The sequence below is a fragment of the Taeniopygia guttata genome, chromosome 1 (assembly GCF_048771995.1).
Source record: "Taeniopygia guttata chromosome 1, bTaeGut7.mat, whole genome shotgun sequence".
NCBI lineage: Eukaryota > Metazoa > Chordata > Aves > Passeriformes > Estrildidae > Taeniopygia > Taeniopygia guttata.
Window position 1 is genome coordinate 89,244,991 of NC_133024.1, and position 14,857 is coordinate 89,259,847.

Consider the following 14,857-nt stretch of genomic DNA (forward strand, 5'->3'; position numbering starts at 1 on the left):
CACCACGTGGTGCCATCCTGCCATCGCTGTGATCTCCCCAGTGCTCTGGATGGAGTAGTTATCTCTGCAGAATAGCAGGCACAGCTGCTCTGTATTGCTTCGTTAATGGCCATTAATGACTGGAATAAAAATCAGGCTGTGAATCATGACTGTTATTGGACACAATTTTGTGCTGTTTTCTCAGCAAAAGGATTCATTTCTCTGTCCATCAGACAGCTTTCTATGTGATTTATCTTTGACTTCTTTTCTGATAATGATTATAAACTGGAACTGCAGGTCCCACATGCCTGTCACAAGGCCGATCCAGCACTGATGAATAGAGAGAAACTCAAGCAAAAAGGAGAGAGCAAATAATTAAAGGGTCTAGCAACAGGCATAAAAGGAGCACGACATATCTTTGTCCAAGCTACAGTGGATACCGTTGGCTTTTGAAATGAGATTTGAGTCTTGGATTCCTTTATGCTGCCTGGAAATCAATTTAGTCAATGTGAAATAGTCAAGTGGTATGCAAAGAGATCTGTGGCATTTTGCTATTCATGATCCTTTTGGGAACCTTTCTAGGAATTTATAAGTAGCACGGCTATCCAACTAATATAAGGTTCTAAAATAGTTCATGCTGAAGCTTTCACCAGTTCACAGTATAGAATGATGTCGTTGGCTGCAAATTCAAAGAAACTTTCTAGCAATAAAAAAAATTCAAAAGATTTTTTGGGATTTGCTGTAATTCTGAAGATTTTAAACACCCTTCTTAAAACTAATTATGTAATGGAATTCTCAAGAATTTGCACTTTGCTCTCCCACAAAGATAGTAATTTTGAATGTCAGCGTCTCTCAGGATGCATTTCTCATATATGACCATATTCAGCAGCCAAATTTGGCTGAGCTGAACGAAGTTTAGTGTATGGAAATGCTTCCAGATTTCATACATCCATGGAAGCTAAAGTTGAAAGGGATCTTCAAAAGTCAAACATTTCCCACCCCATCCTTGAGCAAAGTCAACATAGGATAAACCTTTCCTGCCAGGTGTCTGTATTGCCTGCTCCAGAGATGGGATTGCACAGTGCCTCTAGCAAAATCTGGTCAAAAGCTTCTGGAGTTTTACAGTTTAGATTTTTTTTTTCTTAATTTCTTACATGTGTAAATAGTTGCAAATATATATACAGCTATAGCAGTGCTGGGTTGACAATTGGACTTAATGGTCTTAGAAGTCCTTTGTAACCTGAGCAATCTATGACTCTATTCATACCCATGTGTATGCACTTACACACACATAAGATTATATATGTGCATGTAGTGTAGACTACATCACATTTTGTGTTCTTAAAAAACTCTTTTAGGGAAATAGCTGAGAAAATATAAAAAGTAGGAACACTCATAGCATGTCCCTGAAGTGATGCAGTATTTTCTTTTCCTCGTTTGCACCCTTTACCTAGATTCTAAATTTATGCTAATCGGTCTTTTGTAAGAGTGTGTGGAAGCTTTGCAGAGATGCATTACTGTCAGTTCTTTAAACAGATAAAAAATAGTCTGTGCAGACAGGGCTTTGGAAGGGAATGCTATCTGTTTCTTCAGGAAATTAAATGCACAAATTCTTTTTGCATCCTTCCAGCTGTAATAAATAGTTGAAGGACTCAGCTTGTAGCCATTTCTATGAGCTTTCCCCTAATGGATCATTCAGATGAATAATGCAAAGGAAACATTTAAACTATTTCAGAGTGCGTGTATTCAAAATGCACATGTTCAAAACTACAAAGTACATCGCGTCACATCTCTGTTCTGGTCATTTTTCTATCAAGGCAAATCCGTGGTCTGAACATCCTGGATCAGGAATTTGTGGGAGTTTTTTCTATGTGAGAAGTATCTGCAAGAAAAAACAGCTGCCCATTGCCTGGCCATTTGACGTCAGTATCTTGTTACATGGAGTGTGGTAGACCATACATAGCTCTTATTGTCACAGAGTGAGTAGCAGAAATAAAGCAAGATCAGCAGGGCTGTCTCAGCTTTCTGGAGGAAGAGATTTTCTTCTTTTTTGTCAATTTCTGCACAGGAGCAGAGGAAGATTGGATGCCATGAGGGAACAAAGCTGACTTCCCAGCTTCTCTCAGCCCACTCCTTCCTTTTCTCATAGGAGATCTGAGCATCCAGACAGAGCCCCGTTGAGAGGGTCACCTTCCACAGCTGTTGTAGAAAGTGATGCTGGTTTAAGCCTGGGTTTAGACCCCAGAAGAAAGGGATGGTAGCAGAAATCCATTGACAAACTGAGTAATTCAAACTGGGAAAAGTCAGGGTTTTGTTCTACTCACTTGAGCTTTCCTAATGACTTGTACGTTCTGGGTGTGAACAATACCAAGTGAAAATTTGAGCAATATTAATCTGGTTTGTACTTTGCTTTATCTCTTGTTTTATAATCACAAAGAAGTTAATCAGCTGCTGAAATTCTTATAAGGTCCCCTTAAATATAATAATAAATTGTTATAATTAAATATAATATCAAAATGCCATTTTTTTAGGAGATTAACTTGTGTCTAAACTTAAGCTGATCCAACAGGTGAATGCAGTTTGGTTTTTTTTACATGTTATCTTTGGCTTTTTATCTGCTTTTCAGTTTTACCTTATAATATTTTTTTAAAGAAAAACTGACATTTGGTGAGCCAGCAGTGTAGGTTTGTTGCTGAGCACCTTGTACTATTCCTCGCTGGAAGTGTTTCCAGGACTACCTGTGCTGTACTGGTGCTTCCCTTTAAATTGTGTTCCAGAGGAGACAAGCATCACAACAGACAGAGGATGCACAGGGGCACTTCATGCTGAGGAGTTTTCACCTATGATTTGTAGGTGACCTCTTGGGTCAGACACTCTTCTCTCCCCCTAATGAAGCCAGGAGTTCCCTATTCCCACTGGCTGTGCCCAGACTCTTGCAGCTGCTGACAGCCAGAATGAGCTGCCCCAGTCTGCAGGGTGCTTCAGTGCACTTTGAGTGGGATGCCTGGGGTAAGATGCTGATCTGGGGTAAGATCCCCTGGGCCAGGGATGCTGCTAGCCCAGGATTCAGGAAACACTTTTACCTGGCTTATGACCTCCTCTGTGTACTCACTCTCTAAGCTATTTGTGTGGATATACAGCAATTGGCATCTTTCTACTAAAAATATTTTATTATGTATTTTCTGTATCTCTGATTTTAGGATGAAATTTTGACAGTCATCAGGAGGGTGGATGACAACTGGGCAGAAGGAATGCTGGGTGACAAGATTGGCATTTTCCCTATCCTCTATGTTGAGGTAAGTTTATAACACATAGTGGTGGATGCTGGTCTTGAAATCTTGTAGGGTCTTGAAATGGTGTGCCTGCAAGGGCAGGATAATCTCAAATATTCTTGTATGAGAAGGATAAACTAAAACACAATTACTGAAAAGGGATTTTTTTGGTTGCTGTCTGCTAAGGCACTATGGGGGTACACCCAATTCGATTTAAAGTGATCAGCAAAATAAGCTCCATAAACTCCTTCTAAAGGCTTCCCCTTTGGTGTAATCTCCACAGTGCACAGGGGAAATACAGGAGGATTATTGTAGTTGGGATACCTTGCACACACCTGAGGAGAGATGTGAGTTTTGGGCTGGTGGAGAGAAGCAGTGCAGGCTCAGCTGTGATCTAAATGCACAGACCTTCAGAGTGGTGCTGAGGGTGTCCTCTGCCTCACCAGGGGCTCAGGCCCCTCCACCCATGTGCCAAAGGGCTCTCATTCCATGTGTGTCAAACCCATCTTTATCTTGAGCTCTTTCCTCTTGTAATTCACACAGGATTCTTATTTCAGAGTAAATGCTGAGACTTCACTTCCTTTGTGCACACCTGTGGTTCCACCTCTTCCCACTGCTGCCCTCCTCCTGCTGGTGGTGCCCTTCCAGACAGATGTTGCTTGGGACCAGGGCTGCAGCCAGCAGTGGTGGCCCTCCTGGTGCAGCTCTGTTGTCCAGGTGCCAGGCAGTGTCTTCGAGGCTCTTTCCTCCCTCATGGGTGAACCAGGAGCAGATGGGCACCCACATGCATGTGTGTTTTTCCAAGGTGCTGCCACTCTGCACCCAGTACTCAGAGCAGTATCACCCTAACTCTGCTTCCACACGTTGTCTGGTGCCTCTCTGCAGTGAAGAATCTCTTGTGCCCGCAGCAGAGCTGCTTTACTGTGTGTGGTTCTGGTGCCTGCCTCTGAAATTGCTTCTCCAGTTTTCTTAGTGACTGGAGACAAAATAGAGATAATTACTGCCTGACTACCTAATTATTAACTCCGACAATGACCAATTTGGAATAAACCATCATTAATATACATTGCGTCCCCGCAGTTGACAAGAACAATAATATTAACACCAGAATGTGTAGGAGCCATTATTGGGAAACCAGCTGCCTCACATAAGTTAATGACTAGTTTTCTTCTATTCTGAATGTGTGAGATATGTTCAGTTTATTATGATTAAATGAGAAAGCTGGGTTTCTCCCAGATTTCATCCTTTCCCCCTTCTTTTTCTTGTCCTGGGAAAGTGCAATGTTGTTGTCCTGAATTTTGCTGCAGAAGGAGTGAACTGGGGATCTCTGCACAGCCAGCCACCGTTGCACCTCACCACCTTTCCCCCCTCTAGTTCCACCTGTAGGCTGGCATTGCCTACTCATTGTGCAGCATCCTGATCCTTCTCCCACTCCTAGGTATCTGTTCTCAATAATTACCGCTCTTGAAGGGTGAAGGGCTCATAACCTCAGAACAGCCTGTAGGGAAGTCTTGCTGAAGACTTGCTGAAGTTCTCCAAGCACCAGCACATCCTGAGTGGCCATGGAGGAGCAGGACGTAGAGCTGTACAGGGTCAGAACAGTGATGCTTGCAGATCCTAAAGGGATGCAAATAGCCAGGGAGCCAGCACCAGGGGCCAAGAACACGTGCAGGCATATACATTCATACCAGACACACACACAGAGTAGGTAAAATAAGTACAATTGTATACACTTACGTGTATATTCATATGTATAGACACACATGTATTTTATCTGTATAAATTTGAAATCTGGAGACTTGAAAGGCCTATTCAAATAAGATGTTTGGGTGCCACGACCATAATATTTGTGCAGTGATTTGTAAAACCAAAGGGAAGTGATCCTTCAGACCACAATACTGGACATCTATTTCATCCACATAGCGGATGAAGGCCTTGTTCTGAGTATGAGATGAGCTTATGCAAGTATTTGAGTTATACAATTTTGTTGCTGTTGCCAGCTTCAGATGTTATTTTGCATTAATAATTAAAAGGAATCAGCAGGTCAAGTCCCAAAAAAGTTTTGAAAATCTCAGTGCTGATATTTATAAAATAAATCCATTAAACAAGTAGTACTTGAATTTAAAAACACTCCTCAAGTCTGTCTAAATCCATTAAGTGGTTTTCAAAATCTTGGCAAAATATGTAGAATAAGCAAAGTTTAATTCTTACAGTAGCCTTCCATTTGTGTCAGTTGACTGGCTGAAGTGTGTGGGATTTCACACGGCATCCTAAGCCCGGCACTCTGGACAGAGTGAATTGCAGCTTGGCAGGCTCTGATGTCCCCAGTTGCTCCCACAGCCCAGACAAGAGCTCTTACCCTTGCTATGCAAGCCAGAGCTTTGGAAAACAAGCTGATCACTGAGGATCTCAGGGTTTAGCATGCCAGGGCTACAAACAGTGCATATAATCCTTGTTGTGGCTCCCTGTGGCAACACTTTGTCCTGGCAATGTGCTGCCATACCCTTCACACAGGTGCTTGCACAAAACACTTTTGCAGGGCTTACAAATCTTTTGCAGTGGATGGTGGAGGAGGGCTGGTTGGCAAATTCCTCATCAGGATCACCTCCTTTCTGTAAAGGAATCCCAGAAAGACAGCTTTTAGAGCCAGACCGTGGTGGCAGAAAGAGCCACACAACCCAGCAGGCATCAAACTATACCTTGCCCCTGCAGTGTTTTAGCAAGTCTCCATCTCAGCATTATGTTTGGTTGTCTGTACAGCCATATGAGTGTAACATGGCACGGATCTTATTCTTGATTCCTTCAAGTGCTTAACAAAAGTGCTTGCACATCTGCAGAGAGGCTTTTTCCTGACTCTGTAGTATCATCTCTGTCCCAACCTCAGGGCAGCTACAAGTGGATAAGGAACAAATATTCACAGCTCACAATGATTACTTTTACAGCACTAGTCACAAACAATATGTTCTGTCAGGGAGAGTTGGGAGTATTGTTTCTTCTTACTTTGTTGCTATCCTTCATCTTCAGTAGAAGTCATTTGGGCTGATAATTTATGTTTTAATTTGTCTACAGAAAAAGCCCCACAACATAATGAAATTGATCCTCATTATACTTTCTGTCCTGAAATAAATATCTTGTTAATAATCTGCATGGTTTGAAGTAATATTCTTGCTATGAGGAATTTTGGACCTCTAAGGAATTCAAAACCCTTACAAGATTTCTTTTATTTTACTGTCTTCAAGCCAGCTCCTTCATTCTTAATAACTTCTGTTATTATCTCTGATTGAAAGTTGTGTTCTGCTGCTATGTGTAAAATTGATAATAATTAAGAATAAAGTGTGTCCTAATAGATTTAAGTCTCTGGGAGTGAAATTTGAGGGCAATGTGGTGTGCTGAGCATTTGGAGGGAGGCATCCTCCTTGGATGGACAGGGACTAGAAATTCAAAAATCTGAGCTGTTAGAGCAAAATTTCTGCCTGCAACCCCCAGAGCAAAGAAGAAGGTTGACCAAGATCAAGAAGCCTTATGAGTCAGTTGTAGAGCATGGCAATTATGTTGGGTGCTACTGTGACTGTAATATCAGCAAATTACAATTGATGAAGTGCCAACCCATTGTTATAATGTTTTATGGCAGCAGGAACACTGAAAGCTGTGATTAAGTAATATTAGGAGCTTTAAAATTCTTTTTACAGAGAAGCGAAGCAGGGTAATGAGTATCTTCTCCTGTTCTTCACAGTCAAAAAGGAAAGAAAAAGTAGAAAGGAGGTCTAGGAGAGAGAGGGAGGAGGGGAATGGGCAGAGTTGATCGTTTCCATGCCCTGCAGCATAGGTCCAGAAGACTCCCCAGGGAAAATAATTCTTGCAAGTCAGTGTTTAAAAAAAGTTCAAGAAGTGAAAATAAAACAAAATCCAAAAGCAAATGCATTTCTTAAAGAAAACAATTATTTTTCATTCCAAAATTATCTTTGCAGAGCAAACTATCCATTTAAGATTTGTTCTGTACTGCAGGATCTAGCAGTCATCCTAAAACAGCTTAATCCATACAGAGGAACCCGAGCACATTCACCAGGATCCCAGCTGAAGCTGTTGAGTGGTGTCACGGAGGCCCATCTTCCCAGCAGAAGGTCCTTAGCTGTGTATCCATGTACTGTGCTGAGGGGAGCCTTTAGCTGGCTGCAAATGAATGCAGATGTTTACCCTTTCAGTCTAGATGGCAGACTGTGTCCTTTTTGTCTCTATATGAAGATTCCCATCAGCCATTTCCCACTATGCTGGTGTCCCCAGTGGAAATCATCACAGTTACATTACTGAAACTCAGATATGTCTGTGTGTGTATTTCTAGCTCTAATAGCTATTTTAGCTATATTTTTTACCATTTTCAACACATCATTGTTGCCCTGTCCACTTCTTGTCTGTGTTTTTTTCTCTCCTTAGTCTGTTTGGCTTCTCCTTTCAGCTGCAGGACAGATGGGTCCCTATGGGATTCTCATAATTAATTCAGCCTTGATGTCTGACCCATCATTTATTTTTGTGTGGTCTTGGTGGCAGCACTCTGAATCTTTCTGAGTATCTTTTATGAAAGCCTTCCAAAAAACCTGAAGCATTAGATGGTCATTAAATACTAACGTTTGTTTGGTGCCCTTTTCAAAAAGAATGTGCAATCTCTGTTTTTAGGGACTGTCAAAATGGTTCATTTTAGCCTTGCAAGAATCATTTAATGTGAATTAAAATGGAAGCTTTTGAAAGGTGGGTAGATGGAAAGTAATGTAGATTATTTTAGAAAAGCTGACTTACTAAATCTCAGAGGAGCAAATTCATCCCAGTAGTAAGTAGGTGTAACACTAATGAGTTAAGAATTATACCCATTAACATCACAATTGATTTTTTTCTGTTCTCTCTCCTTTTGCTTGTCAGATAAAAATGGAATAAGAACCTTGTAAAGGTGACAATAATGTAAGCTCTAAAACATGTTCAACCAATTTCTGTTGAAAAGCTTTATTGATATGCATTTTCAAGTTTTGTGCATATATAGTTTGAAGAATTTCATACCTGCACCTTCATAACTTCTAAAATGTTAGTCCCACTTGTTTTTATTCTATATAGAATATTATAGAATATTCCAAGACACTTCTTGGTATCAGATTTCTATGTGAATGGAGTACAAAATACAGTTCTCATGTTTCACATTCAAACTAAAACATGCAGAATTTGTGTTGTAGGCTGCAAGAGGAACCTCTATTTTCACATCAATCCATGAATAAAACTCATTGATTTTACTCTGTATGCATGTAAGAGTACATGCATACAAAGTAAAATAATCGATGGAAGTTCAAATAAAGATTATGTTAGTTGGGAAAACTAAGAGTATTAGCTGTCAGAGGTGAGAAAAAGATTAAATATACAACATGTTACAATATATAAATATGTATTTGTCTATTATATATATATTATTTATATATATACACATTATTTTTAACCTGTGTCCCATTTTTCTGCATAACAGCTTGATTTCTTATGTTCCCTTTTGCCTCTATAAATAAAGAACCTTTTGCTCTTTGATTTAATTTCCTATGTAAAATATAAATTAGCATGAAATTGGGGAGAAAATTTGTTTTCTCTTAATTTGACTGCTTTCTAAGTTCTCTTGATTTCTAGCACCCTTCATAAAGTGATTGTTCATACAGATTCTCTAACACTTTCCTCCATCTTCAGGATACAAAACTGAGTTGCACCTTTTGACTTAAATGTCAGGTTTCCCCTGGACTAGCTGAGCACCTCAGCTCTGTAGACCTTTTCGTGTCACTCAGTCCCCTCAGGCTGGGTCTGGACAAGTCAAAGCAGGGCTGCTTTCTTTGTCAGGGAACACCACGTTTTCACTGAAGTTCATCTCAGGTGGATGCCACAGAGGGGAAGCCTGCATTCAGAAATAGGTAGGAGTACTGTCATATTTGAGTCATCCTCCAGCCCAGACAATTATGAGATCTGTGTGAGCCTTGGTGAGAGCCGGCATGTAAATTTAGACACAGCTGTAGGTTGTGAAAATTTGCCTTTTGAGAACTGACAGTTTTAGTTGCAGGTTTTCTCTTGATTTTACTCTTGCCTACTTTCATTTGAATGAACTCAAAATTATTTGGATTTATATGTTATGGCCAATATTTCTTTTCATCAAAACCAGATCTGAGCTGTTATCACCTCTTATTGTTTCAGGGCCTGTTATACCAGAAATTTGTCAGCTGTCATATCCAAAAATATCTTTCCCACCCACCCCTCCTAATTATGAGTAACATCTGAATTTCCTAGACTGTTTTGTAAAAATAACTCTGGAGCAATTTATAGCAAAAAAAAAAAAAAAAAAAAGGTTTCCAGCACAACCAACTTAAGCACACAACCTTTGCAAATAAGCCCATTTCCTGAGTCTTTCAGAGTCATATATATCAGTATATCAGTTTTATATCTGTACATAGCATTTTTGAAGTGCTGCTTCCTAGATGCCAAAAATTAGGTTCCTTAGGTATCTAAGCTGATTTGATAACAAGACTTTGGTCTATAGCCACAATCCACTGAAGGACTTCTGGTACTTCCCCTGCAAAATCCTGTTTGTCATCCTGCCTGGTGCAAATTGAATGGGGTCTGGCCTACTGTGTTTTGCATCTGCTGCCACTTCCCCATGCTCTCAGCACATCAGCCCTTCCTTTCACCTCCAGATCACCCGAACCATGCTTGTGCTTTAATGTTATGTTTTCTGGTCCTGGGTGCAATTCTGTCTCATTTCTGTTATTTCTACACTGAGTTTTTGGTTGTGTCTCAAAGCTTTTGTTCTTCAGTTGAAGGGTTGCTTGTGTTACAAAACAATCACTAGTGATGATCTCTGAAGGACAAAGTAAATAGATAGCACATCTCTTAGAGAGAACTTCTGCCTGTGCAACAAATGTGTTGGACTTGCCAGCGGTGCTCAGAAGCCTCACAGCACCCAACCATGTTGGACAAACTCCAGAAATGGTGCAGTTTTCCAGGCACTAGAAATTAGCATTCCCAATTGAACATACCCACTGTCCCACAGAGCTCTGAGTGGGGTCTAGAGTATATCATCAGTAGTCCATGCTCTCTAGAGAACATACTGAAGAGATCTGTCGTCTTTTCCAGACACTGATCACCTCTGATGACTTCTAAAGATTGTTTCAGCACTTTCTGGGATCTTTTTCCTTTTGAAAAGAAAGTATATCTCAGTCTCACTTACCTAGAGATAATGCATGAATGTATATGAAGAAGCTATATGTCAACAAATACACTGCCTAGAAGTTAATTAAACATAAAATCCTAGAGGATTTAATTATTTCTCACACAAGCATTCTTCATCTTTTTTCCTAGTGTCCTTGGTAGTGCATGTTGCACATCTTAATTAGCTTCTTTCTTGGGAAATTAGCTCCCATTTTGGAGAGCTTTCCTAATGCCTTAAAACTCTAAGTGGAGATCTTAAATCCAAATATAGACATGGAGAGTCAGTAGGAGGGTTTTGGGAGATGCCCCAGGCAAACTGGTTGCCTTCTCTGCCCCTTTGCTGGTGGCCACAGCCCCATGAGCAAAGAGCAAAATGTTTCTATGTGTCTGCCACAGCACTGATGCTGGAAGTGATGAAGAAAATGGGTCCTATATTAAAATCCCAGAATGTGAAAGGACCTGCCACAGGTGGAAGCACATGTTATCCTTTGTGCCAGTGGTGGGTCAGATGCTCTCCATCAGAGGGACAGGAGGGAGACAGTTGATGAGAGTGACACCAAAAAGGAATTACCGAGGATTGTGTGTTAGAACCCCCTCTGATCTTTGTTTTCAAAAGACAGCATGTTGTATAAGTATGATGGAGAGACATAGATTTGACAGATGGACTGTTCAATGGATAAGGAATGGCCTGGGTGGTCACATTCAAAGAGTGACAGTCAACATCTTGATGTCCAAGTGGAGAGCAGTGGCATTCCTTAGGGGTCAGTATTGGGACCAGTGCTGTTTAAAATGTTTGTTGGTGACATGGAGAGTGGGATCAAGTTCACCCTCTGTAAATTTGCTGGTGACACCAAGCTCTGTGGTGTGGGAGGGAAGGGATGGCATCCAGAGGGGCCTGGAAAGGCCTGAGAGGTGGGACCATGCAAACCTCAGGAAGTTCAACAATGCCAAGTGCCAAGGTCCTGCATCTGGGTCAGGGCAATCCCAAGCACAGGTACAGATTGCATGAAGAATGGATTGAGAGCAGCTCTTAAAAGAAAGTCTTGGAGGTGCTGGTGGGTGAGAAGCTAAACATGACTCAGTAGCCCAGAAATCCAGACACATCCTGGACTGCATCCAAAGCAGCATGGCCAGTGGGGCAAGGAAGATGAGTCTTCCCCTCTACTCTGCTCTCGTGAGACCCCACCTGCAGTGCTGCATCCAGCTCTGGGGACCCAAACATAAGGAAGATGTGAACCTGTCGGACAAAGTCCACAGAAGGGCCACAAAGTTGATCAGAGGGCTGGAACACCTCTCCTGTGACAGGGAGGCTGGAACTAAATAATGTTTAAGGTCCTTTCTAACCCAAACTATTCTGTGCTTTTATGCTTATTCTACCAGGGTAAATAGTCACAAATACGTCTGAGCTTGACCTTTTGAACTTTTAAAGAAGAGTGGTGTGAAGAATAACAGTTTCCTGATAGAATGTAGCAATGAATCAGTTTTACCTCTTTTTTTGCTTCTTATTGTCGCACATGCTGGAATGGTCAAACTGTTTTTATTCTAGGCACAAAAAGATCTGTTAGTGTGTGTATGTATGTTAAATGCATGCTTCAAATAATAAAAACAACAGATGAAGTTGGTTTTTTGCCTAAAAATGTCATTAACTGTGCCAAAACCAGATGCTGAAGTCTGAAATCCTCTGACATTTTGTTAGGTGTTAGGGCTGAACATTGAAAAAACCAAATTCAAAAGACTAGAGGAAGAATCTGCAAATTAAAAACAAAAATCAGAAACAGGGGAAGATAGTTGGAATTAATGTGGGAATCTCTATCTTTTCCAGATTTTCTCTAGAACACACAGGACTCTTGAAGGCTGACCCTTTTGTGTTTAGTCTATCCTGTAGAAGAAATTGTATTCATTTTGCTTACTTTATTCCTTTACATAGTAGACCAGCCATTGTTTATTTTATCTCCTGCTGCATCGTTTTTTGAATGTAATACTGGCATTATTTTAATCTTTCAAAAGCAAGGGCTGCTGCCAAAGGGATTGTCCTACTTTTACCTCATGTGTGACAATTCTTTCCTTCTGCCCTCCATGTTCCAGGACTACCAGATATATCTATGTGCTGAGATGAATCAGGGAAGTCACCCTGTTGAAAGCTATTCATTTAAGTTGGAGTTTAGTTTCCAGTCATATCTGTTACTTTTACTGCATAGTCACATGATATAGGGGAGAAAGAGGGAAGATGGGAAAAGAGGCCATGTGGTACCTCACACTGCAGGATAACCCATCTGTGAGGGCAGCAACTCCCACCCACAGTTATCCTGCAGCAATTGCTGCCATTGCAGTGTGCTGTAAGCCAGTGCACAAAAATGGTGAGGTGAGGAATGTGGGACTTGGTGCAAGCAACCTCTTCCACCTCCTGGTTGTCCCTTGACTTATCTAATTATTTTATTAAGTTATAATTTTCTGAAAAGCATACTAGATACTACATAAACCAGGTTAATAGTATTAGCTTTTGCTTAAGTGAGGCTGGAGGGAGTGTCCTGCTCTAAATCTGACTTTGAAGTCTTCCGATCTGTTTAGACACAATTGAATCAAACTGACAGGAAATTTCATGAGAGAGCCTTCTATAATAGAATTTTTCTGGAAACCTTGGGACAAAGCAGGAGAGCAGCCAGAGCATTCAGACAGTGATAGACTCATGCTGGAGATATTCTTCTCTTACCACATGGCTAAAGAGATGGCACTGAAGGAAGAGGCAGCTCTGTTTCTCAAGAAGAAAGCAGCCATGCAGAAGGAGGGAGAGCACTCCCTGATGGTCATCTCCTTGATCCCTTTCTCTGATCTGCTTCAGCCCCAATAACATAGTAAAGAATTTACAGTCATGACTTCTTCTTGTATCCTTTTTCTTTTCTTTTCCTAACCCAGGAGGAAGGACTATGACTCTAACCTTTGAGAAATAAATTCGTCAGCATCTTTCCTCCTTACTCCAGTCTAGTGCTTAGATTTGCCTGTTCCCAGCCAAAGCCTTTCACTTCCATAGGTGCATGGCTTAGGAAAGAGATGTGTGTGATTATATTGATTTGGTGGATGCAAGATTTTACTATCCCTCAATATATGGACTATGGGAGTGGAAGAAGAGCTATAGAGATGGTTAATACTGAATTCCTGGAAATCTCCCAGGCCAAATGAGATCTGAGAGCTCCTGGCACTGAGCTTCTCTGCCTTAAAGCACCTGGGAGGCTGTCATGGTTTAACCCTGGCCAGTTACTGCTTAGGGTCATGCTCTGTCTCAGGCACAAGGTTTTGTCCTATGGGGGCCCTTGACCTTGAAGGCACAAAAGCACTCCTGAGGGATGAGTTTAAGGTCAAAATAAAGGCAGCTCCACACCATTCCAGTGACACACAGGTATGCCTCTGCTGGAGGAACTCTTGCTAAGCACATGCCTGAGTTTTCAGTGCAGTACACAGTACACAGTTAAGTGTGTTACATTCTCTTTGGCCACTAGTAAACAGGGAAGAATGAACTTTCTTGGCAAGTAATAAAGACATTGCCAGTGGGAATCACATCCCCATGAGTGGTTTCATTCATTCATGTGGCTGGCAGTTCTTCCAGTCTTTGTCCAACCTGATTGCTGAACCTTCACAAAGATCAAAATCTCATGAGGTCATACCCTGATTATGGCTACAACCTTTTTGCATCCTTAGCAAATGCAGACTTGCCTCGTTCTTAACAGTCTGATGCTGTATCTGATGACATCTGTTGCTACTCCTTTCTTTCTCTCTGGAGTCTTTTTCTGTCCTCTAGAGCCCATACAACTCACCCTTACTTGCAACCCTTTGCTTACTCATTACCCTCTCTGTCTATTGTATTTTATTTATTACTGAATGCCAGATATGAAAATCACTTTGTCAGTTTTTTAAATCCCAGTTTTCTTCCATAGTGCTCTGTTCTTCACTGTTGAGATGAATGCTTCAAACATCTGCATCAGAATTGCTCCTCCAGATTCCTCTCTAAAATTGCTCCTGGCTGTGATGGCTAGAGAAGATGTATGTTGTGCAAAATCTTCTGTCCATCTTGCTGATTAGACTATTGCATTGAATATTTTGTCTATAACTATACACTGTCTCTTGTCCCCGTCCTAAATTGTAATTTGTTTGGGCCAAGATCTGTCTTGTTGCTTTATGTTTACATTATGCTTCTCACAATGGAATTCTGTGTGGTAGGAGCTTTTCAGCATTTAATGGCAAAAATAAGTATGAATAAATGTCTCTGTGGGACTGCATAACACAATGTGGTCACAGTTTGCAAAATTTCAGTTTCCTTGGGACAACTTGTCTCTCTGCCCACAGAATGTAGGTGCATTGGAGGCAAGACTGTTTTCAGGAAGGAATGTGTTAGGAAA

The 14,857-nt window shown here is 41.0% G+C and overlaps 1 protein-coding gene across 1 annotated transcript in view; it reads left to right on the plus strand.

Moving 5' to 3' along the window:
* Positions 1 to 14,857, plus strand: part of SH3RF3 (SH3 domain containing ring finger 3) — a 246,794-nt gene that overhangs the window by 158,450 nt on the left and 73,487 nt on the right. The window contains exon 3 of the mRNA XM_030279354.4: positions 3,180 to 3,275. Within this exon, the coding sequence (XP_030135214.4) occupies positions 3,180 to 3,275 (96 nt within the window). The remainder of the gene's footprint in view (positions 1 to 3,179; positions 3,276 to 14,857) is intronic.